Genomic DNA, 20,980 nt, shown 5'->3' with positions numbered 1-20,980 from the left:
AACCGCACAACAAGCACTCCCTTTATAATTACTAAAAAGCTGTCACTAATCTTCATCGAGATCTCTAGCACCCCAGAACCAGGCCTAATAATAATTTACACAAAGAATACAAAATCCCCGACATGGAGTTGATAAATATAGTGGAAAGATATATAGAGAGAGAAAATTACCCCTCAAAAAAGTAGAAGCTTCCTCTTCCCGACTGCGAGTGGAGGTTTCTTATTCTCCATTTTTTAGCTGAAGTTAGCTTCACTGGAGCGACGCCAGTCAAGCAGTCATGTCAACAATGTCCTGCACTTAGCAGTCTTTAGACGTGGGGCGGAGTGTTTAAAATTTAAAGAGACGTGACAACTAGCCCATAAACAAACGTAATATAAATTATTGTAAATAATTAATTCACAAAATTTACCATATCCATTTCATGAATTTAATTTGTCATTATAATTTTTACTCAAATAAAATATCTGAGGGACCCCCTAAGTCTATTTTTTACTTCTTATGGGGGTCCCGGATCCCCCCAGCCCCCCCCTCAATTCGAGCACTTGTATTAGTAAAAACATCTCCAACCCAAAACTTAACACTAATACAAACCTGTTGATGTAAAGAGATATAAAGCACAATATAATTTGAAGGACTAACAAATCAGTTAGTTGACAGGTTCACTATATTACTAAAAAATTTAATTTTCAAAAACTATAGACCATTTTGCAAGACTTAAACAACACTGGTCTAAAAGCACTTCCTGATTTCCATTTTTATTTGATTTTTCCCCCATATAAGATGTTTGTATAAAATTTGATTCAGTTCTAAATGTTCTCTAGGTTTTATTTTGTAACATTTTTTGTGTATTGTTACGAACTAAAATGGGAAGTGCTTCTGAGTGTTGTTAACGTCTTGCAAAATGGTCTATAGCCAAACCTTTAACAGACCATGGACCATGGTTTTAATATTGTTTTCATTTATTATGGTTGATTGAATGATACACTCTTAAAAATAAAGGTGCTTGCCATAGAAGAACCATTTTGCTTCCACAAAGTACCATTCAGTCAAAGGTTCATAAAAGAACCATCTCTTTCTTACCTTTTTATAATCTGAATTGAAGAACCTTTTTTCGCTACAAAGAACATTTTGTGTAGACAAAAACGGTGTTCTATGGCATCGTGCACCTTTATTTTTAAGTGTGTATTAGATAAATAGTATGGGATTCCTTTTGTGCCATGAATGAACGCAAACTTTTAAAAAACGAACAAAAATATACAGTGAGAAAGAAAAAAAACACTTTGATATTGAAAACAATAAACTCAGTTGCAAGAATGTGACATGATTTCTTAACAATTTTCTATGTTTCGTTTTTGCAAATAATAGTTTTGAATTCGCTGCTAGATTTTTCATTTGCGCTTTCCGAGTTTTCGTTTACGCTTCTCAATTTTTCGTTCGCCTTTCTGGCACAAAGCTCACGTGTAGGCAGGACTTATGGCCGCTTTACGCTGATTGGCTAGTGAGTTTGTGATTGACAGCTCCCTGACAAGGAAGTCGATACTGAAGACAGTACAGTTCAACGAATCTTAGAGAACGATCTGCATGCTGTTATATTTATTGTTTGTACTTAAAACTACTTTCTTATTTAGTTAGTATATTAGTAATTGTTATTTGAAGTTGGTAAGTCACGCGCGGTGTGGATCCAAGCGTCCTCCTCATCCTCAGGTAAATGAATGTAATTCAGATAATAAAGAAAATCGCTAAAAGTTGTATTCCTGTACAGTAGCAATTCTGCCTTTACTTAGCTCGTTCATTGTGTGCTTTATACTTTCTGTCAGGTATTATTTTATGGACTGTAAGATAATTTTCTTAAAAAGGAACGAACAACTTGCATTATAACATCCAATAAAGACATGTTACAGATTATTGGGTTGTGAGAAATTAACGTGCTAAATGAAAACATTGCTGTTTAGTTACTGTACAGAGATTAAAACTTTTAGCGATTTTATTATCTCGGTTACATAAATGTACCTGAGGGTGACTTGTGTCCAGCTGAGGAGGATGACGATGTCGCTCTTGCATACAGTCTCCTTTTAAAGAATTAAGTCCACTTATAAGTCAAGTACTGTATCTTTCTTTTTAAACTCATGGTGAATGTACAGTATTATACCCCTTTCATTACATTCAGACATTACACCTCATAAAACAGTACCAATACATTCAAATGACATTTATGTTTTTTAAACGCTACAACAAAACAAATTCATAAGGTGACATAATTAGAGGCCTTATCAATGTTTTATTCATTTAGTCTGCCTCTTGCAAACATCAATTTCATTATGTATTTACACACCTACATAAAACAGGTTAGAGAAAAGCAGAAGAGAGACTTCTTAAACTATAAACAAACATTTAAAGATAGAAACAATACATAAAATGCCACCACGATTATAATGTATAAATTAGAAATATGAACTGGAAGCATAACACTTTATTGTATATCTCCTCAAAACTCACTAGGCATCTCGTTTTCCTGATATCATTGTAATTATAAATTATAGACTGCTGTCTTGACGGCCTCTAAACACACGTAAAGTTGCATGTGAATATGGCTAACGTTATCTATCCTGTCTTTACTCGACGTTGGCTTGTTGTTACGGCGTGATAGAGCCTGGAAGCGTGTCCCACTTTTAAGTGCGTGAAAGTTGGCAACCCTGCTAATATACTAACAAAATAAGAAAGTAATTTAAGTACAAACACTAAAACAATACTATACAGAAAACCGCAAGCAGATTGCTCTCTAATCCGCTGCACTGTCTTCAGTTTCGACTTCCTGGTCAGGGAGCTGTCAATCCAAATCTCACTAACCAATGAGAGTAAAGTGGCCATAAATCCCGCCCACACGTGAGCGTTGTGCCAGAAAGGCGAACGAAAAATTGAGAAGCGTAAACGAAAACTCGGAAAGCGCAAATGAAAAATCTAGCAGCGAATTCAAAACTATTATTTGCAAAAACGAAATTTAGAAAATTGTTAAGAAATCATGTCACATTCTTGCAACTGAGTTTATTGTTTTCATTATCAAAGTGTTTTTTTTCTTTCTCACTGTATATTTTTGTTCGTTTTTTAAAAGTTTGCGTTCATTCTTATTGGCACAAAAGGAATCCCATAAAATAGACCTATATTGTGGAACAGATCTGATAAAAACTGAAATCATGTTAATCTGTACTGTGTCATTTTTGGAGTATAACAAATTTGAAATGTTTGTTTTTCAGGCTCTTCTGGAAACACAGAATTCTTTAAGGTCGTACATCTCAAACTTCACCTTCAATTTGGGATTTTCCGGGAAATTCTTCCATACAGGTAATTGTGAACATGATAAACAGATTAACAGACAGATTAGGACTAGGAGAAAACTATTTTGTTCTGACATGATTTTTTTAGAAATGCCTGCCAACAGACGTTTTGTAATATTCTGATTGGCATGGAAACAGAACTCTTCCATGGCAACACTGAAGTTACATGGTTCATCATGTTACAGTTTTCTATTTTTAATGTGCGTGTATATGTTTCACTGTGTTTGTTCGGATTCAATAAATTAAGTGAATCGCCCACTTAAACAGGAAGAGACCTTGTGAAGCAACCAACAAACCAAGTTGATTAGGTAAATAATTGTAAATCAGACAATTTGTGGATGTGCTCTCTGTTGAAAAGAAGTACAGTATTATTTTTACTTTCTTCTACTTTGCCTTTTTCATATTTTAACCTTGTTCCAAACCTAGACTTTCATTCTTCAAATATCCATAAAAATTTTTTATTGAATATATGTTAAAATGATAATAACCTTAAAAAGTAAAATGAACATTAAACATTTATTGTGCACAAATTTTATACATTATTTATACGTTTGAAATTCGATTTAGACTGTCTCAGTTGTAGTATCATTTCCAGCCAACCCACAAATTTGCCTCTAATGAAGTATACTTGGTAACCAGGGAGACAAAAGTGTCAGTAAAAAGCATGCTTAATATGGAATGATAGATAATTTGTGAAAAAAAGAAAGAAATGTAAGGTAAAAATCAATAGTAAAAATATGTTTTAATAGAGAGTAATTCCCAGTGTAACCAAAATTAGACTTAACAAAGTCATATTGCTTATATCACGTCAAATTTCATTTAAAATGTGATAGAAATTTGTATATTTTGTGGTTTAGAACATTTAATATTCAGAAAAAAATAACATTGACATTATTTCATATTTCTGTGATGCATGTATGGATATTTATTTTAAGCAATCTAGTGAAGGTGTGAAATGGTGTGTTTTGAGGGAAGGCATTTTCTTAAGTTCCCAAGCCAAAACAGCCCTTGATTAAAGACCCATTATGCTAATAATATGATGTGTGTAGGTACACAGGAGGAAGACGATGGAGATGACCTGTTGTTGAAATATGTTGATGAGTTCTGGTGGTTTCCTCACATGTGGAGTCATATGCAGCCTCATCTCTTCCACAATGAGTCCTCTCTGATGGAACAAATGATTCTAAACAAAGACTTCGCTCTGGTGAGAAAAACAACACCACTCGCACAATCACACGTAACCGCTGAACAAAACCATCATCCAATTGTCATCCTACGCAAAGAAATACTCTCTTAATGAACCATTACCGCAACATTCAGTCATGTATCATTTACTCTGAAATAAATGGTAACTATACATGTTTTATCAGGTGCTTAGCGAGTGTGTGTGTGGTCCTACAGTCTGGGGACTAAATGTATCAATAAAGATAATTTTTGACCTTGTGTGGACATTTTTGATTTTTAAATCAAACAAAATTATTTTTAATTGTCAATGTAAAAATGCAGAAAGGTTTGTGTACGTGTTAGGTTTAGCAGTTGCATGAGGTTTTGGGGATAGAATAAATAGTTTGTAAAGTATAAAAGTCATTTGCTGCATCCCAGTCCGCATACTATCCTTCCTGAATAGTATTCGAAAGTAGAATTAGTATGTCCCAAATCATAGTATGTTGAAAATAGTATTCCAAAGATTCCCGGATGGTCTACTACTTCCTGTAGAAATTCGAAGTGCAGAACGATGGACCTAACGGCAAGGGCTGCAGCTATCGATTCTTTTACTAATCGAGTATTCTACTGATTTTTCCATCGATTAATCGGGTATTCGGATAATAAGTACTTTTTCTTTATTAAAAAGCAATACTAAATATACAAGAGAAAATAAGACAGGTCTCTTAAAATGAGTAAAACAACTAATTTGTTTCCTTTTTAGAACAATTAGTTTTTATTGCTGAAATAGCATAGCCTACATTAATATCTGCGAAAACTAAACCCATTTAGTACATTCCATTGCCATATTAAATTCAAAATGCAATATAATACAAATATATAAATAAGAAACATGAATAAAAATGGAAATAACAATTTCAAACAATAGCCTATGACTTTTATTTTGGCAGGTTGTCAGAAGACCCTTATTTTTTAGTATGTCTGTTTGGTTCTTCACTCAAACAATAACATGTTTGTGAAATAAACTCTCAGCGCAACTCTGGAGGTGAAGTTCATGTCCTCATTCAGCGCAGACGCAGACAAATTCATGAGCATCACGCGTGTAGCACGTTAAACTGTGCAGTTCATTCACTCAGACACGCAGACCAGACAGATGAAATGTGTAAATAACAGGATTCGGTGTCCACTAGTCCGCATCTAGTTTGATGTACTCAATGCAGCCGGAAAACAAGTTTCACTCGTAAAATAGACTAAAACTAAGTAAAATATCAGTTCACCATTTCAATAAGCTATTAGGGCTGTGACGGTGGCAGTTTTTTACCACCGCGGTGGTAATAGATGGTGCGGTGGTTGAGAAATATATATTATTTATATAAATAATATTTATATTATTATATTTGCGTGTAGCAACCACATGACGAGTGGAAGAGAAATATAGACCTTATTTAAATACTTGAAATTGTTAAATAATTGAAATATGATATCTGAAATAAATGAGGATGAAACATCCGTCAATGTTTAACGCGCAAATCCATCAGTGAAACGGCACACTACAGCATATAAAGCATTTAAATAAACATCAGTAAATAATGAAAACTTAAATGATATAAGAAAGCTAAATACTAATTAAAAAAGCTCTTGTTGCAGTAACTTCAGTCAGTGGCGTATTAACCCTTACAGTCCTTAACAATTCCATTTGAAACAAACTGTTTAAACGTACATTGGCTTTCCTATTCAGATTAAATTTGAAAGTGAAATTTACTTGTTGACATTGTCCAGATTAAAATGTGTACAGCTGCACTAAATGCCCCAGATAGCACAATCCATCTGGTTTACGTCTATTTGACGTCTGCATTTACATCTGCAAGACATCTTAAATACATAGTTTGCTCATCTGCAATACATCTCGGAGACGTCTGAACGTCTGTAATACGTCTGCTAAAGATCTGGAGATCTGCTGCTTAAAAACATCTGCTAAACATCTTAGAAAGAGCTGTTGTACATCCATTCTAAATCATAAACATCTTACAGACATCTTCTAGATGTCTATATGATATCTGACAGCAGACATCTCCGAGACGTATTGCAGATGAGCAAACGATGTATTGTAGATGTCTTGCAGATGTAAATGCAGACGTCAAATAGACGTAAACCAGAGTGCTATCAGGGGCGCGTTCAGAAGATGTGCACAGGAGCGCAAATGAATAGATGTCTCTCCGCAACCGCGGCAAAACCTGCGCGCACTCCGACACTAAGCAAGCGGGTCATAGCCAGTTTTGATTTTACGTATCTGTTCATTTCACAACAAGATCCATTGCAAAACCCGCAGAATAACCTGGGTTTTGCCGTGCAGGCCTGCGCTCGAACGCACCAACGGAAACGTATGCCAATGATTTCTGTTAATTTAAAATCTTTTAAATAAAACCATCCACAACTGAAAGGCTACAACTAGCAATCGTTATCGCAACTCTCATATTTATTACACCTATATTTGTCAGAGTGACGTGCACTACCGCCGGTGGCAGTTCACCACCGTCATGGCACTTTACCATCACGGTGGTGCGGTTGTTACGGCAACCGTCACAGCCCTATAAGCTATCAGTTATTTATCAGCATGAGAAATACGTGTGAGCGTGTGAACAGACTAAAATGCTTGTGTCTCACGGTGAATGCAAGAGACTTGAGAGCCCTGTAACATGTACAGAGTTTAGCGGGCTGTGCGTCAGTAATAACGGTCCGTGGGGAAACGCAGTGCTCCGTGTGTACTGTATTTAAATGGATTAAACGAGGCTTCGAGGCAACAAAAATTGCCTCGATGATTTTTTGTATTCGAATAACTCGAGTTACTCAAGGAATCGTTTCAGCCCTACTAACGGCTAATATTACCCACAACACACTGCAAGAGGGCGGAGCTTAGTGATGCTCCACTGCATTAATAAAATTAAATAGCAGATGCTTCACTGAACATTACATAAGAAATAATGAATGAATAAATACTTAAATACAAAGAAGAGCTGTATTTTGATGTTTGTGACTGTCAATGATCACAGTGTCGTCTAGGCAACAACGGCCACTTCCGTTTTGCATTAGTATGTCCCAGTGCGTGCATACTGTCGTTGCTATGCGCTAAAATGTACTGTATACTTTTCCATAACAAAAACAGTACATACTTTTAGTGCATAGTGTAAGTAGGCGAATTGTTGATATATTGTATTTGATAATATGTAATACTTGTCTCAGAATTGTGATCCCATTGTTTTAAATGTTTTAAAGATGTTCTGTGAAAATAATGACAATGGAACAAAATGAAAAGCCTGACTCACATATCAAAACATGAATCATTTCAATTCAATCTATTAGGGATGCCACAATTCTCAATATAATATTGAACCGTTTGGTACGGTTGCGGTTTTCAGGTTTTGCGTTTAAATGATTTCCGTGTGCTTAATTAGCCTACACTCTGAACTGGCTCTGTCCGTGTTTGTCTGTATGTCTGTGCGCTGAGATAGATAAACGCATTCCCACGAGTAATATCTAATAACGAATGGTGGTCGGGCGGTGAAGCGAGACTGCCTGCAACATGAGAAGCAATGTGCTGTTGAGTATAATGCTGACGAACAGACGCGGGCTGGCTTGATTGTATGCCCATTGTACTAAAGTGATAATGTCCGAATTTGGCACATCAAGAATGTATTTTTACACTGCATACGAAAGCAGCACGTTCGCGTTGCTCTCACCCAGCACATGCAGAAAGAGCGTCTACAGCACCATGCCAAAGTCCGTGTACTGAAAGTCATGCCACTCGGTTGGCCTTTCGGACAGCTATTTACGTCATAGCAAGAGCGCCTCCAGTCCAGACAGCCATTTAGCATTGCATTTCTTCCAATTTATTGCAATGGCAGTGGCGCACCTTGTTAATATATTATCTTTGGCCTTTCCCATTGAGCGCTGGTGTTTGCACCGCACATTTACTTTCATTACAGCAATCGCAAGTTTTGCATTAAGTTATTTTAAATACTCTGATGCGCAAAACCTCTTCGAGAAGCTTATTTTACTGGCATGTTGATGAACAGTAAACCAAAAACTGCTGTGAGCTGCCAGTGTAAATCTTTACATTTATTCAATACACCAGGAATTTGTACAAGTTGATTTTTGCTTAAAGATATTAAAATAAGTCAAGTAAAATAAAGAGAATTTCAATAAAATCGTTTTTTTTCTTCTTAACTTGTTACTGTTCCTGTCACATAAGCATCGAACAGTGAAAAAAGCACTTAAATGTGCCAAGCCATCAGAACCGAACCAAACCGAAAACCGTGGGTGAAAAACCGAGGTTCATATTGAACCGTGGGTGAGCTGTATTGTTGCATCCCTACAATCTATATGAACTGTGCAGAAGCTTTCATGCCAAAACAATACAGTATGTGTTTTCTAACATTCTAATGCCAGTCAACAGGAATTTACCATTGATGATCTATGCACAGGAAGGTAGATCATTGCCTGATCAGCCATAGCTATCAGGATTCGCCAGAAACATTAGGCCTAGTATCAGCATCACCGTCATTTGGCTGTTTGGATGATAGAAAAGCCACCGTAATGTGAGAAACTACAGACCGTAAAGAGCTCGTGCTGAAAAACACAAACAAACATTCTCTCGGTCTGGAAACATAACCGCCAGCTAAATTTAAATTTGCGCCATGCATTGAGAGCTTGAGCATGGCTAATAGTTTTTCATGCAAATGCGATTTTGCATTAAAATGTGACTAATATCAGGTTCAACAAGGCACTTTTGAAAACAGTAGTCTGTTTCATAATGTTAATTTATCTGCCCATATAATCATTATCTGGGTAGTTCTCGCTGTTTACTGTTTTATCTTAATGGCTTTAAGTTGTACAGAGAACTTTGTGTGCCAAACTCGAATGTGTATTCTGCTCTAGTTTTATTTACAAAAAATCAAGCTGAAAATACAGCTACAGTACATTTCAATTCAATGGCAAATATAATTCATACACACTCTGCAAAACAATGGCATATAGTGATGTTATAGGCTAATTTCTAACCCATAATTCTTATCACAAATCATTCTTGTAATTTTGAGAATATTAATATTTTATTCAAAACGACTTCCAGTGTGTGTGTTTTTTTTAAATAATTATTGTGAATCGAACCTAGGAATGCCATCGAGCTGAGCTACAGGAATGCAAAATAACAGGGTAACATTTTCCACAACAATGCATCGCAAAAAAATAAATGTTTACATTTGCAAAAAATGTAGTAAAAACACAAATATAAAAAATGTATGTGACAATGCAGCAGAGGCTCAATAGGGAAAACAACAATTAAGTTGTCTTTATTGTTGAGCCCTTTGCCTGCAATAAATATAACTTTAAGGCAATGACATTAGAAATCCTGCAGCCTAATCTTTGTCTTTCACGCACATCGTGTGTGTTGTTTCTCCCTTATTACATTTTCTCTTCTCAAAGCTGCCAGTGGCATCTGCAGTCAATGACAATTGGCAAACTTCAATAATTTCCCACAGAAATCTTTTAGAGGAGTAACCGAGGTCAAGCAGTTAGCTTGCTCTTGACTTTGCGCGACCAGTCAAACAGACCCGTGTCTGTCAGCTCAAACCCGAGCTGACAGATAATTTTATTGGCCTGCGAGCGGCAGAAGTTTGATAATCTAGAGAAGGTGGCTTTGATTTGCCTTTATTGGTCTGGGGGCTTGATTAAATCAAAGAGCTCTGCGGCTAAGCTAACACAGCACACATGTGTGTGAGAGAATGTGGGTGGTTGTGTGTGTGCGTGTCCCTACACGTGCACGCATTTCTTTAGGGAAATTTAGTGGATTACTGGATTGTCATGATATGGAAGTTATATTTGAGAATGCACCTCGAAATACAGTTATCGACTTAGTGGTTCTTTAGATGTGTATTATCTCACCTATCTGATTTTAATTAGGTCTCCCCGAGAATTGTAAAATGAAAATGGATTTCTCATAAAAATCATAAAGTCTTGAATCAATACCTCTGAGTAGTTCTGAATAACTCTGCAGATAAGGGTGAATGTGTGTGACAGAGAGAGCCAGAAATAGCATTATGTGTATAAAAATAATCATAGTTGAATAAAAAACTTGATTAGTGTACTCTTGGGGCGTACAGGGCATTCACTTGCACTGGTTTTGCATTGGACAATTTATTTATGAATCTGTGTGTGTGTGTGTATTTACAGGAGCATGGTATTCCAGTAGATCTGGGATATGCAGTGGCCCCTCATCATTCCGGCGTGTATCCAGTCCATATTCAGCTGTACGAGGCTTGGAAGAAAGCTTGGGGCATACGAGTGACCAGTACGGAGGAATACCCACACTTAAAACCTGCACGTCATCGCAAAGGATTCATCCACAACAACATCATGGTGCGACTCTTATCATAAACATGGTCACACGACCAAAGCTACAGTACATAATGTTTTAGCAACTGAATGTGATCTGTAAAACCTGAACTTAAAGGGACAGTTCAGCCAAAAATATTCTGTCATCATTTACTCACCCTAAAGGCTTGTCCACACTGGGACGATAATCGAGCGCATTTATCGTCGACGTTTAACGCCTCGTGACTAAACAAAGGGCGCCAATATGAGTTTGCACACCGACGCGCAAACGGATTGCCGCTTTTGTTTACGTGCCTGGAGCTGCTGAAGTTACAGTAAAACACAACTTGGTTGCGCTCAAGCACATTGACGAAGAGGAAGCAAGATGAATTCTTCTTTTGTATACGTAAAGATTTTGTATCATATCGGCGTTTCGTCCACACGGACCCAGCGTGGCTCCGGTGGCTGAAACAGCTATTTTTTGCAAACGCCACCCTTGCGTTTTCGTGTGTACAGCCTATCCGTATATATTTTGAACCGATGATGTCATTACCCCAGCGCGCAGTTTATCCGCATGCTCCAAATCTTCCTCTCCGTTTTTAGTGTATCTCTCTTTGGCAGAATTACAGCGCCACATACTGATTTGGCATGTATACTACATTGTTTTGAGTCGGTTTAGCGGTTTCGTGTGTATATTTCTTGAGACGACGCGTGAAAAGGGAAAAAAAGATCGGATAGGGAAAGCTGTGGTTTCGTGTGGATGTGGCCTTATTTTTTTTACCACTATAGTTGTCAAAGGTGCCCCATTGACAAATGTATACAGGTTTGGAACAACTTTAGGTTGCGTAATTCATGGCAGAATTTTCATTTTTGGGTGAACTATCCCCCTAAGAGAGGCAGAGAGCTGAGTTGCTACTGCTGGACTAATGAAATTCTAGTTCGATTTGATCTTCTACAAACTTTAATTCATTATGTCACTGCTTTTGGGTGGGGCCTCATTTCACTTGTAGTGCCACAAAAACACATTGCAGTCTTGCCTGCAAGAAACTGTTAAAATAGTTCAAACACAAGCAACAGCTAGTGTAGCAAATCAATGAAACCCAAACACACAGACCAAAAAACACTGATAACACACTGAGTCTCAAATCAAATACCCCATAGTGCGTTTACCACAGCAAGATCTATTAGTTGCACAAACACACACAGATTTTGACTAGATGTCCCCAACCGCAGCTTTTAATCAATGTCTTGCTAAATAGCTTTTTGTTGTCTCTTTCCCTCTTTTCTGGTTAAAGACTCTTAACAGTGCACACACACTTTACTGCTAGCACAGGCATTCAGTCTTTCTTTGTAACTGTGATGAAACAGCAGGAGCGAAGTCACCCTTTATTCACCACTTATGAATACGCATGCCTTCTCTTTAAAGTTAAGACAAACAAATTGGAGTACTCTCTATTGTTAAAACACCAGCCCACTCTAATATGGTTTTCTTTGTTCTTGCTAGTGAATTAAAAATGAGTCACTTTCATTCACAATACAAAAGAACGAACAGCATCAGGCCTGACACAAATCAGCGACATTGTGCCTGTAATTTAGCTGTCATCATCATTTCTCCAGTATTTAAAGTGTCAAAGCTGTGGCTTTGTGGCCGTTGCGTTTGAGATATAAGTCCAGTCATGGGTCATGGTCATCCTTCTCTGTCCCTGCTTCTGTATCCAGAACTGGCAAATGTATAAAAACGTTTTGGGTTTTAAAGCTCTGGACAGATGTTTTACAGCAGATGTTTGCAAGCCCAGATCTCTGCTTTTATTTTAGTGGATGCACCAAAACAGGTTTTGGGTCAGTTGTTGCAACACCTGCGGTCTACTTACCAGGTCTCCTCAGGGTGACTATAACAGGTCTCAGATCCTGAGCGTGGATCAACTGCGCTTAAACAAAAACATGTCAGACCGTTACGGGCTCTATAAGATACGGCAACACAACAACACAATGCTGAGTTAACTGTTTCTTCACAAAGCACCACTTTAATGTACTGACAGACCGAGTTACATTCAGTGAGAAGAAGGAGGGGGAGGCGGGCAGGCGGGCGGATGAGAACGGGAATGAAAGAGCACGCGAACTGAGCCTCATAAATTCTCCTGCCGTGCTGGTGGGACGTGCAGTTTAGTCTGTTTGCACTGGAATTGAATTTTAGGAGATGGAGTAGATTAAAATATTAAATCAAGGCCATATGCGGGCAGTACAATTGCTCTGCGTCTGTCAAGTGTGTGCGCCGCACACGTTTAGATCGCCGTACATGCCCGAACAGTACTTGGCAAAGGACCAAATAGAGAGAGAGAAAGCCGGAAAAGCAATTAAGTTAAAGTTAGATGGAAAGATGGACACAGTCCCAAATATCTGTTTCAGCTCAAACAAACAGTCAGAAAGCAAGCATATGGGTGATGAAAGCTCTTTTCAGCGCATTAGAGCACAGTGGGTTAATGTAATAGATTTTGCTGTTTTAGCGGTTTGCCGAAGGATGCTATCTGCCTCTCTGATATTTACACACTGTTACAATCCTGAGAAATTGACACATTATAAATGTACCATCTCTCTCTCATACACGGTCTGTCTCCTCTTGACTCTATTCCTCTCTCAATCACTCAGAACACAGAACAAGCATAGTGTAAGTACTACTTAAACAATGTTTTGCTTGCGTACATTCAGTTGAGATCTGTTTCATTTTAGTATCTGACTTTTCAGATGTTTCTCCTAACCAAATAAAATATAAACAAATGGGACAAATTGTTGACGTCACTAAAGTACACTAAGTTTTTTCCACCTTTTAGAATAATAGTAAACTCATCAAAACTATGGAGTAGCACAGTTGTAACTTTGGCAATTGTGTTGTGATTATAAGCATCCAAAATAAATCAAAACTATGTTACTGTATATTTTAGCATCTTCAAAGTAAGGTACCTTAGAATTTGCAAAATATGTTCTCTTGGCATTTTATCATCCAGCTTCTTGAGGTCTCAACCTGGGAATCTTTTAAACAGTATTTATAGTTCCCAATCTATTCAGGGCTGTTACTGTTTATTTTGTCTTCATTATTCGCTCTAAGTCATCCATTTAAAAAATATTTTTAAATAAAATGTTTGTTTTCCAATGCAAGGTTATTTTAGTTTACTCAAATTAAAACGTTAAACGTGTTTTGTTTATTGAAATCAAATAAAAGATTGGCCTAAAAATGATTGGGGGAAAAAATAAACTAACAAAAAATGTAAATGTTGTCTCAGAAATAAACTGAAATAAGTTTAAGCACTAAAATTATAATAAACAAAACTAAAAATTAATTAAATTAAACCAATTAAACTTAAAATAGATTTTTAAATTAATTAATCTTATATAGCAACATAAAAATAAACAAATAAATGATAAAATGACAAAAGCATATATCAAAGTTACCAAATATTAACAAAAACATTACATAAAAACTAAAATTCTAAAAATAAAAGCTAATTTAAAATATTAATAAAAACTAAATCAAACTAAAATCAAAACTAATAACTCTGTTCCAATTAAAGTAGTTGTTGGCAAATGTTGGCACAATTATATTTTTGTCTACAAAAGTAATTTCAGACATTCAAGCATACACCTTGAGATAAAATATCATTAGAAACATTTCAGTAGTTTCCAAACTTTTGACTGGTACTGTACATGCTTTAAAAGTGGAATTTATGAATCTGGCTGGAATAGCCCACACTCTAAAAAGTACTATTACTACTTTGAAACTGTCTATAGTGTATTACAGCATATAGTATAGATAAATAAATGCCTTTTGTACCATACTATAAAATTGTGTTAATATGGTACAGTACTATACAGTATTTAGTAATATACACATTGTAATCAAGTTAATTCCAATTCTGGTCCAATTCTTTGACAATTCTTTACATAATCAATAAATATATTTCTAGCTAACTACAATAATCTATTATTGAAAGTTTATTGTGCAAACCTGAGCACAGTCAGATTTTAGCATTCACCTGCTGTTGGCTCTGTCAAATGGCAAAAGCAGAGATAAGACAGCACTTAGTCCACACCTTTTGAAACAACATTTTGAAAAAATACTCATTTTTAATACTGTAATGTACAATTATGACCTGTTACGTAAACTGATGTCCTTGACTGTCTAAAACAATGGTTCTCAAATCTGGCCCGCGAGATCCATTTTCCTGCCGAGTTTAGTCCCAACTCTGATATAAAACACCTGAACAAACTAATCAACGTCTTTAGGAATAGATGCGTTCAACTTAATGTGGCACTGCGCAAATCTATCAGCGTATGTCATTTAAGTACCGTGATATCAATTCAAGTGCAGATTGCTCGGTACGCATTTGAATCGCTCTCGCTGTACTTTAATGCGATATGCCAAACAATCTGCGTAGCCCAACATTAAGTTGAACGCGTCTGTTCCCGAAGTCGCTGATTAGCTTCTTCAGGTGTTTTATCAGAGTTGTGGCTAAACCCGGCAGGAAAATGGATCTCGCGGGCCTGAGTTGAGAACGACTGGTCTAAAAGATTAATCTACTGTAGCAAAATAAGTAATCTAATAAATATTCTCTGTGGCGGTGTTTCTATAAAAAAAATTGTCAATATTACTGTATTCACTTTAACAATGAAATTATGTTAATTATTTTCAAGGAACACAAAATAAAATGCAAGAGTTTCTCTAGAATAACACTGTAAGAAAGTGTAATATTGTAATAGTTCAGATAAACTGGTCTTGACTTGACTTCTATTGATATCTTCAACTTTTGACTGCAGAAGTGTTGGTTCCCTTTCTGTCGGTCTCTCGACGTTGTGTCAAGACAGAATGGGGTTTTAACTTGAGAACCTATCATCTCTGACTTGACTTTTAAAAGGTCAATGACATTGGCGAATGGCATGAGCATGCCAGTCTCCGCCCCATACATACGGGTATAAAAGGAAGATGGCATGCCCATTCATTCACCTTTTGTTCTTCGGAACCTGCGAGGCTACATGCTGAGCAAATTCATCTTTGACAGCATAATACTGCTGGGTTTATGACGCGAGCAGCAGATCGTCTCCTCTTCTGTGACTTTCCACTGGACGTTTCGGCAGAGGCAAAGGAATCTAAAAGAGCACATTTCTTTCTCTCCACAGCATGTCTCTCGACATGTCTCGCCGCTGTGCTCGTGGATGCGGCGGGCTCATCCTGGACGGGGACACACAAGATACCTGCATCACATGTTTGGGTCTCCAGCATGCTAAGGTAACATTCGTGGATACTGCCTGCCCGCACTGCGAGCAGATGAGTATCAAGGTGTTGCGGTCACGGGTGTCTGTGTTCTGTCTGAATGCAGCCACTACCTGAGCCAGTTGCATGAGGGAAAGTCTGACCCAGGGGTTATGCAGGAACTTCGCACCGCCACTGACCTAGCTCTCCGGGCAACTAAGGTGACGGCACGAGCCCTGGGTCGCATGATGTCCACCTTGGTGGTCCAGGAGAAACACCTCTGGCTGAACCTTGCGCAGATGCGCAACGCAGAGAAAGTACGCTTTCTCGACGTGCCCATCTCGCAAGGGGGGCTGTTTGGAGATACAGTCGAGGACTTCACGCTGCAGTTCTCTGCTGTTAAGAAGCAGACGGAGGCGATTAAACACATTTTGCCCCGCCGCGATCCGGCCGCCTTCAGGCCGTCGAGGTCCCGTGCAGCGTCTGCTCCCCAGCAGCCCCGCCCTTCCCCGGTGTCCGCTCTGGTGCAGGCGCCCCCTCGCCAGACGGCCCCCAGAAGTGTAAGACCCGCGGAAGAGAGCATCGTCTTCCCGTCAGCAGCCGCAAAGGAAGCAAAAGCGACCCTGATGGGATGAGCCAAGGAGGATTGAGAGCCACAGACCCGGCGTCAGCCATTCCATTGCTGCTGGGTCCGAGCGGGATGGTCCCTGCCCCGTCCCCTCCTCTGCCGGGCCCTTTTCAGGGCCTGGTGGCCACTGGTAACTGGACTTCCTAGTGGAAGTTGCCCTTTCTCCCCTCTCTCAACTATCTCGACAACTGGCTTATATTGGCTCACTCGCGAGTGTTGTGTACTCACAGGGACCTGGTGCTCCGGCACCTAGACCGCATGGGCCTTCGGGTCAACTGGGACAAGAGCAAGCTCTCCCCGGCACAGAGCATCTCTTATCTCGGTATGGAACTAGACGCTGTGACCATGATGGCGTGACTTACTCCCGAACGCGCACAGTCGGTGCTGAACTGCCTGACACTGTTCAGGCGGCAGTCAGCGGTCCCCCTGAAACTGTTTTAGAGGCTCCTGGGACACATGGCATCCTCGGCAGGGGTTATCCTGCTCGGGTTGATGCACATGCGACCGCTTCAGCACTGGCTACAGAGTCGGGTTCCCTGGAGAGCGTGGCACACCGGCACCAGGCGTATTCCCATCACGCCTCACTGCCGTCGCACCCTAACCCCTTGGTTGTCCATGACCTTTCTACAGACAGGAGTTCCTCTTGGGCAGGTCTCGAGACGCGTCGTGGTTACGACGGACGCCTCCCTGCACATATGGGGTGCTGTGTGCAACGGGCATGCAGTGTTGGGTTGTTGGACGGGCCCCCCCCTGCATTGGCACATCAACTGCCTAGAGTTGTTGGCTGCTTGGCTTGCTCTGAAGAGGTTCCAGCCCCTCATTCAGGACAAGCATGTGCTGGTTTGTTCAGACAGCACGACTGCTGTGGAGTATATCAATCACCAAGGTGGCATTCGCTCACGGCAGATGTCACAACTCGCCCGATGCCTCCTCCTGTGGAGTCAGCAGGTGGTGAAGTCTCTGCAGGCCATACACATCCCGGGCGACCTGAACCAGACAGCAGACGTGCTCTCTCGTCAGGTCACACTTCGCGGAGAGTGGCGACTCCACCTCGGCGCAGTCCAGCTAATTTGGGAGCTATTCGGGCAGGCACAAGTGGACCTGTTCGCCTCCCTGGACACCACCCATTGCCCGCTTTGGTACTACCTGACCGAGGCCCCCCTCGGCACGGATGCCTTAGCACACAGCTGGCCGTGGGACAAGCGGAAGTACGCCTTCCCCCCAGTGAGCCTCATTGCCCAGGTCCTGCACAAGGTCAGGGAAGAGGACCTCTGGAACCTCCACGTCTGTCTCCTGGACGGGACGAGGAGATACTGAGTGGCCTGCCACCTGCAGTTGCTGAGACTATCTCTCAGGCTAGGGCCCCAGCCACTAGGCGTCTATACACCTTTAAGTGGAGCCTCTTCTCGTCCTGGTGTGTTTCTCGAGGAGAAGACCCACAGAGATGTGCGATCAGAGTCGTGCTTTCCTTCCTCCAGGAGAGACTTGAAGACAATCTCTCCCCTTCCATGCTAAAAGTGTATGTAGCCGCTATTGCCGCTCGGCACGATCTAGTCAGTGGTAAGTCACTCGGACAGCTTGATCTGGTCATCGGGTTCCTTAGGGGCGCTAGGAGGTAGTGCTGTAGTACTCGAGTCCGGTCTCGAGATGTTTTTTTATGGTCTCGGACTTGTCTTGGACTCGTTGGTATTTGAACTCGGACTTGTCTCGGACTTGGTCATTGGTCTCGCAAATGTTCTAGTCGGTCTCGTCCGAGTCCAGCGATATATGTTTTATTTTCTCCTTCAAAACAAAACATTGATAGAGCAATATTCTTGTGATCCGAAAACTAATGATCCGAAAACTGTTGCTGACTCTCGACTCTAGAACGAGAGCTGCGCGTGCTCATAATTGGTTCAAGTCCGCGGGACTGTCATGCACGCCAGAAAGTGAATAACTGAATTAATTTGTGGATAATATTAAGTGTTTACGGGAGACGCTAAATGGGAACGATTCAGCTGAACTGGTTCGACCGGTTCACTAAAAAGAAAGAACCGGTTCGAATGAATGATTCGTCCGCGGCGCGAACCAGCATCAATCATTCATCAGGCACGATGTCAGCGAGCAGCGATATAAAACAGATTGGTTTTACAAACCATAATAAATGCATCAACAGTGCACTTAAAAGGAAACTTTTTGCAACAAAACTTTCCCCGAAACATGTGGGACAACGTCCAATTTCGTAAGAAACCTGCAAAGGCATCACAAAGAGAGGTAAGTTAATGCCATGTTTCAGAGTTAGCATTGCATTTGAGTATTTTAGAAAGTTTGGAAAGTAGGGCTTAAAGATAAGATTGATCGTATTTTTATTGTCATTGTGATGTACATGTTATTTAAGGATGGGCACCGACGTGCTTATAAACGTGCTTATAAACGACCCGTGGAGCCACTGCTCTTTCTAGCGGCTCCTCTATCGAACACGCACGGGCAGGCGCGCACACGCACGCATGCAAATGTGTTCATTGCTGCACAACCTTGCTGTTAGGAGGGCTGATAAAAAAGTTCCTTAAAAAAGTAATAAAAACACTTTTTTTGATCATTACAAACAATAATGAAAATGATTATCATAGAATAGAAGATATGCTGTCTCTTGCATCACATAAATTATCAATAGTTAAGTATGTGGTCTTGGAGTCATGATTTTTTTCTGTCTCTGTCCTGACTGTCTCAATTGGACTCGGTCTTGACTTGGACTCGAACCTCTCTGGACTTGGACTTGACTTGGACTCGAACCTCTTTGGACTCAGACTTGACTCGGTCTCGACTAGTCCTGTTCTTGGACTTGTCTTGGACTCGACAATGGTGGACTTGACTACAACCCTAATAGGAGGCTGAATCCACCTCGACCACGCTCCATGAAGACGGCTCTCCTGGTGGCGCTCGCTTCGGTCAAGAGGATATGGGACCTACAAGCACTCTCTGTGTCCAACGAGTGCCTGGAGTTCGGACCGGCTTTTTCTCACGTGATCCTGAGACCCCGGCCCGGCTACGTGCCCGAAGTTCCCACCACTCCTTTCCGGGACCAGGTGGTGAACCTGCAGGCACTCCCCATTGAGGAGGAAGACCCAACCCCTTCCGTGTTGTGTCCAGTACACGCCTTGCGCCTCTACTTGGACCGCACGCAGAGCTTCAGAAGCTCTGAGCAGCTCTTTGTCTGCTTTGGAGGTCAGCAGAAAGGGAGGGCTGTCTCCAGACAAAGGTTGGCTCACTGGATTGTGGACGCCATCACTACGACTTACCAATCTCAAGATCTCCCGTGCCTTCTTGCAGTGAGAGCTCACTCTATTCGAGGTGTAGCCTCCTCGTGGGCACTGGCTCAGGGCGCCTCTCTGGCAGACATCTGCAGAGCTGGGGGTTGGGCTACACCCAATACATTTGCATGATTCTACAACCTTCGTATAGAGCCGGTGTCAGCCCGTGTCCTGCACGGTACCAACAGATAGACCGGCTGGGCGTACGCCTGTGAAAGCGCCTTCTCCCTCTCGGCTGAGTCAGTGCGCTATTCTAGCCTCCCTGCTTCCCCTTTCGGTGAAGCACAGGCATTCCATCCATCACTAAGCACTTCTCCGGCAGGGAGCCGGGCAGAGCGGCTTCCTGCCAGGCCTGGTTTCGGTAGAGTTTCCCTAGTCAGGTGAATCCCTTAATCTACGCTGGTGCTCCATACGTAGTGACTCCCCCACTTGGGTGGTCCCGTATGATGTTTCTTCACTCTACGGTTCCCCCATTGGTGAACCTGTGACCTCCCCTCGGTGGAACCTCCACCTGCGGCTGTGCACCCCTTAGAGTGGGCCACACGCCTTTTTTCCCATGAGTTCTTCCCATTGGTGAGACCATGCTGGCATCTCCACAGATACCCCCCCTGCGGTGGGGTGTGGTCTCCGTAGCGGGCTCCGTAGCAGGGGTCTCCAAGCAGGGGTAGCATTTCCCAGTGTCCCTTACGGTACCGGCTATCTCGCTATAGAGAACAGAAGGCCTCTGCCAGTACGGCCGATGGTAAGATCCCTCTGACTTCGTTTAGCTCCTGATATCTTACCTTTCCCAATGGAAGGTCACGATTCGCATTAGCGCTCACTGGTGACACACTCACGCCTGTCAGTGTCGCTCTGCTAGAGTCGGTTACACGGCGGAAGCGCTGTGGCGTTTCATATAGGGACCCCATTCTGTCTCGACACAACGTTGAGAGACTAACAGAAAGGGAACGTCCTT

At 40.8% G+C, this 20,980-nt stretch overlaps 1 protein-coding gene across 2 annotated transcripts in view; it reads left to right on the top strand.

Annotated features, from left to right (window-relative positions):
* ndst3 (N-deacetylase/N-sulfotransferase (heparan glucosaminyl) 3) overlaps positions 1–20,980 on the top strand; it is a 63,765-nt gene that overhangs the window by 21,558 nt on the left and 21,227 nt on the right. For both annotated transcript variants that reach the window (XM_057332235.1, XM_057332236.1), the window contains exons 3-5: positions 3,252–3,339; positions 4,382–4,536; positions 10,725–10,910. In XM_057332235.1, coding sequence (XP_057188218.1) covers positions 3,252–3,339; positions 4,382–4,536; positions 10,725–10,910 — 429 coding nt within the window. The remainder of the gene's footprint in view (positions 1–3,251; positions 3,340–4,381; positions 4,537–10,724; positions 10,911–20,980) is intronic.

This window comes from Triplophysa rosa, linkage group LG4 (genome assembly GCF_024868665.1).
Source record: "Triplophysa rosa linkage group LG4, Trosa_1v2, whole genome shotgun sequence".
Lineage (NCBI taxonomy): Eukaryota > Metazoa > Chordata > Actinopteri > Cypriniformes > Nemacheilidae > Triplophysa > Triplophysa rosa.
The sequence above is the reverse complement of the archived record's forward strand: the minus strand, read 5'-3'. Positions and strand labels throughout refer to the sequence as shown.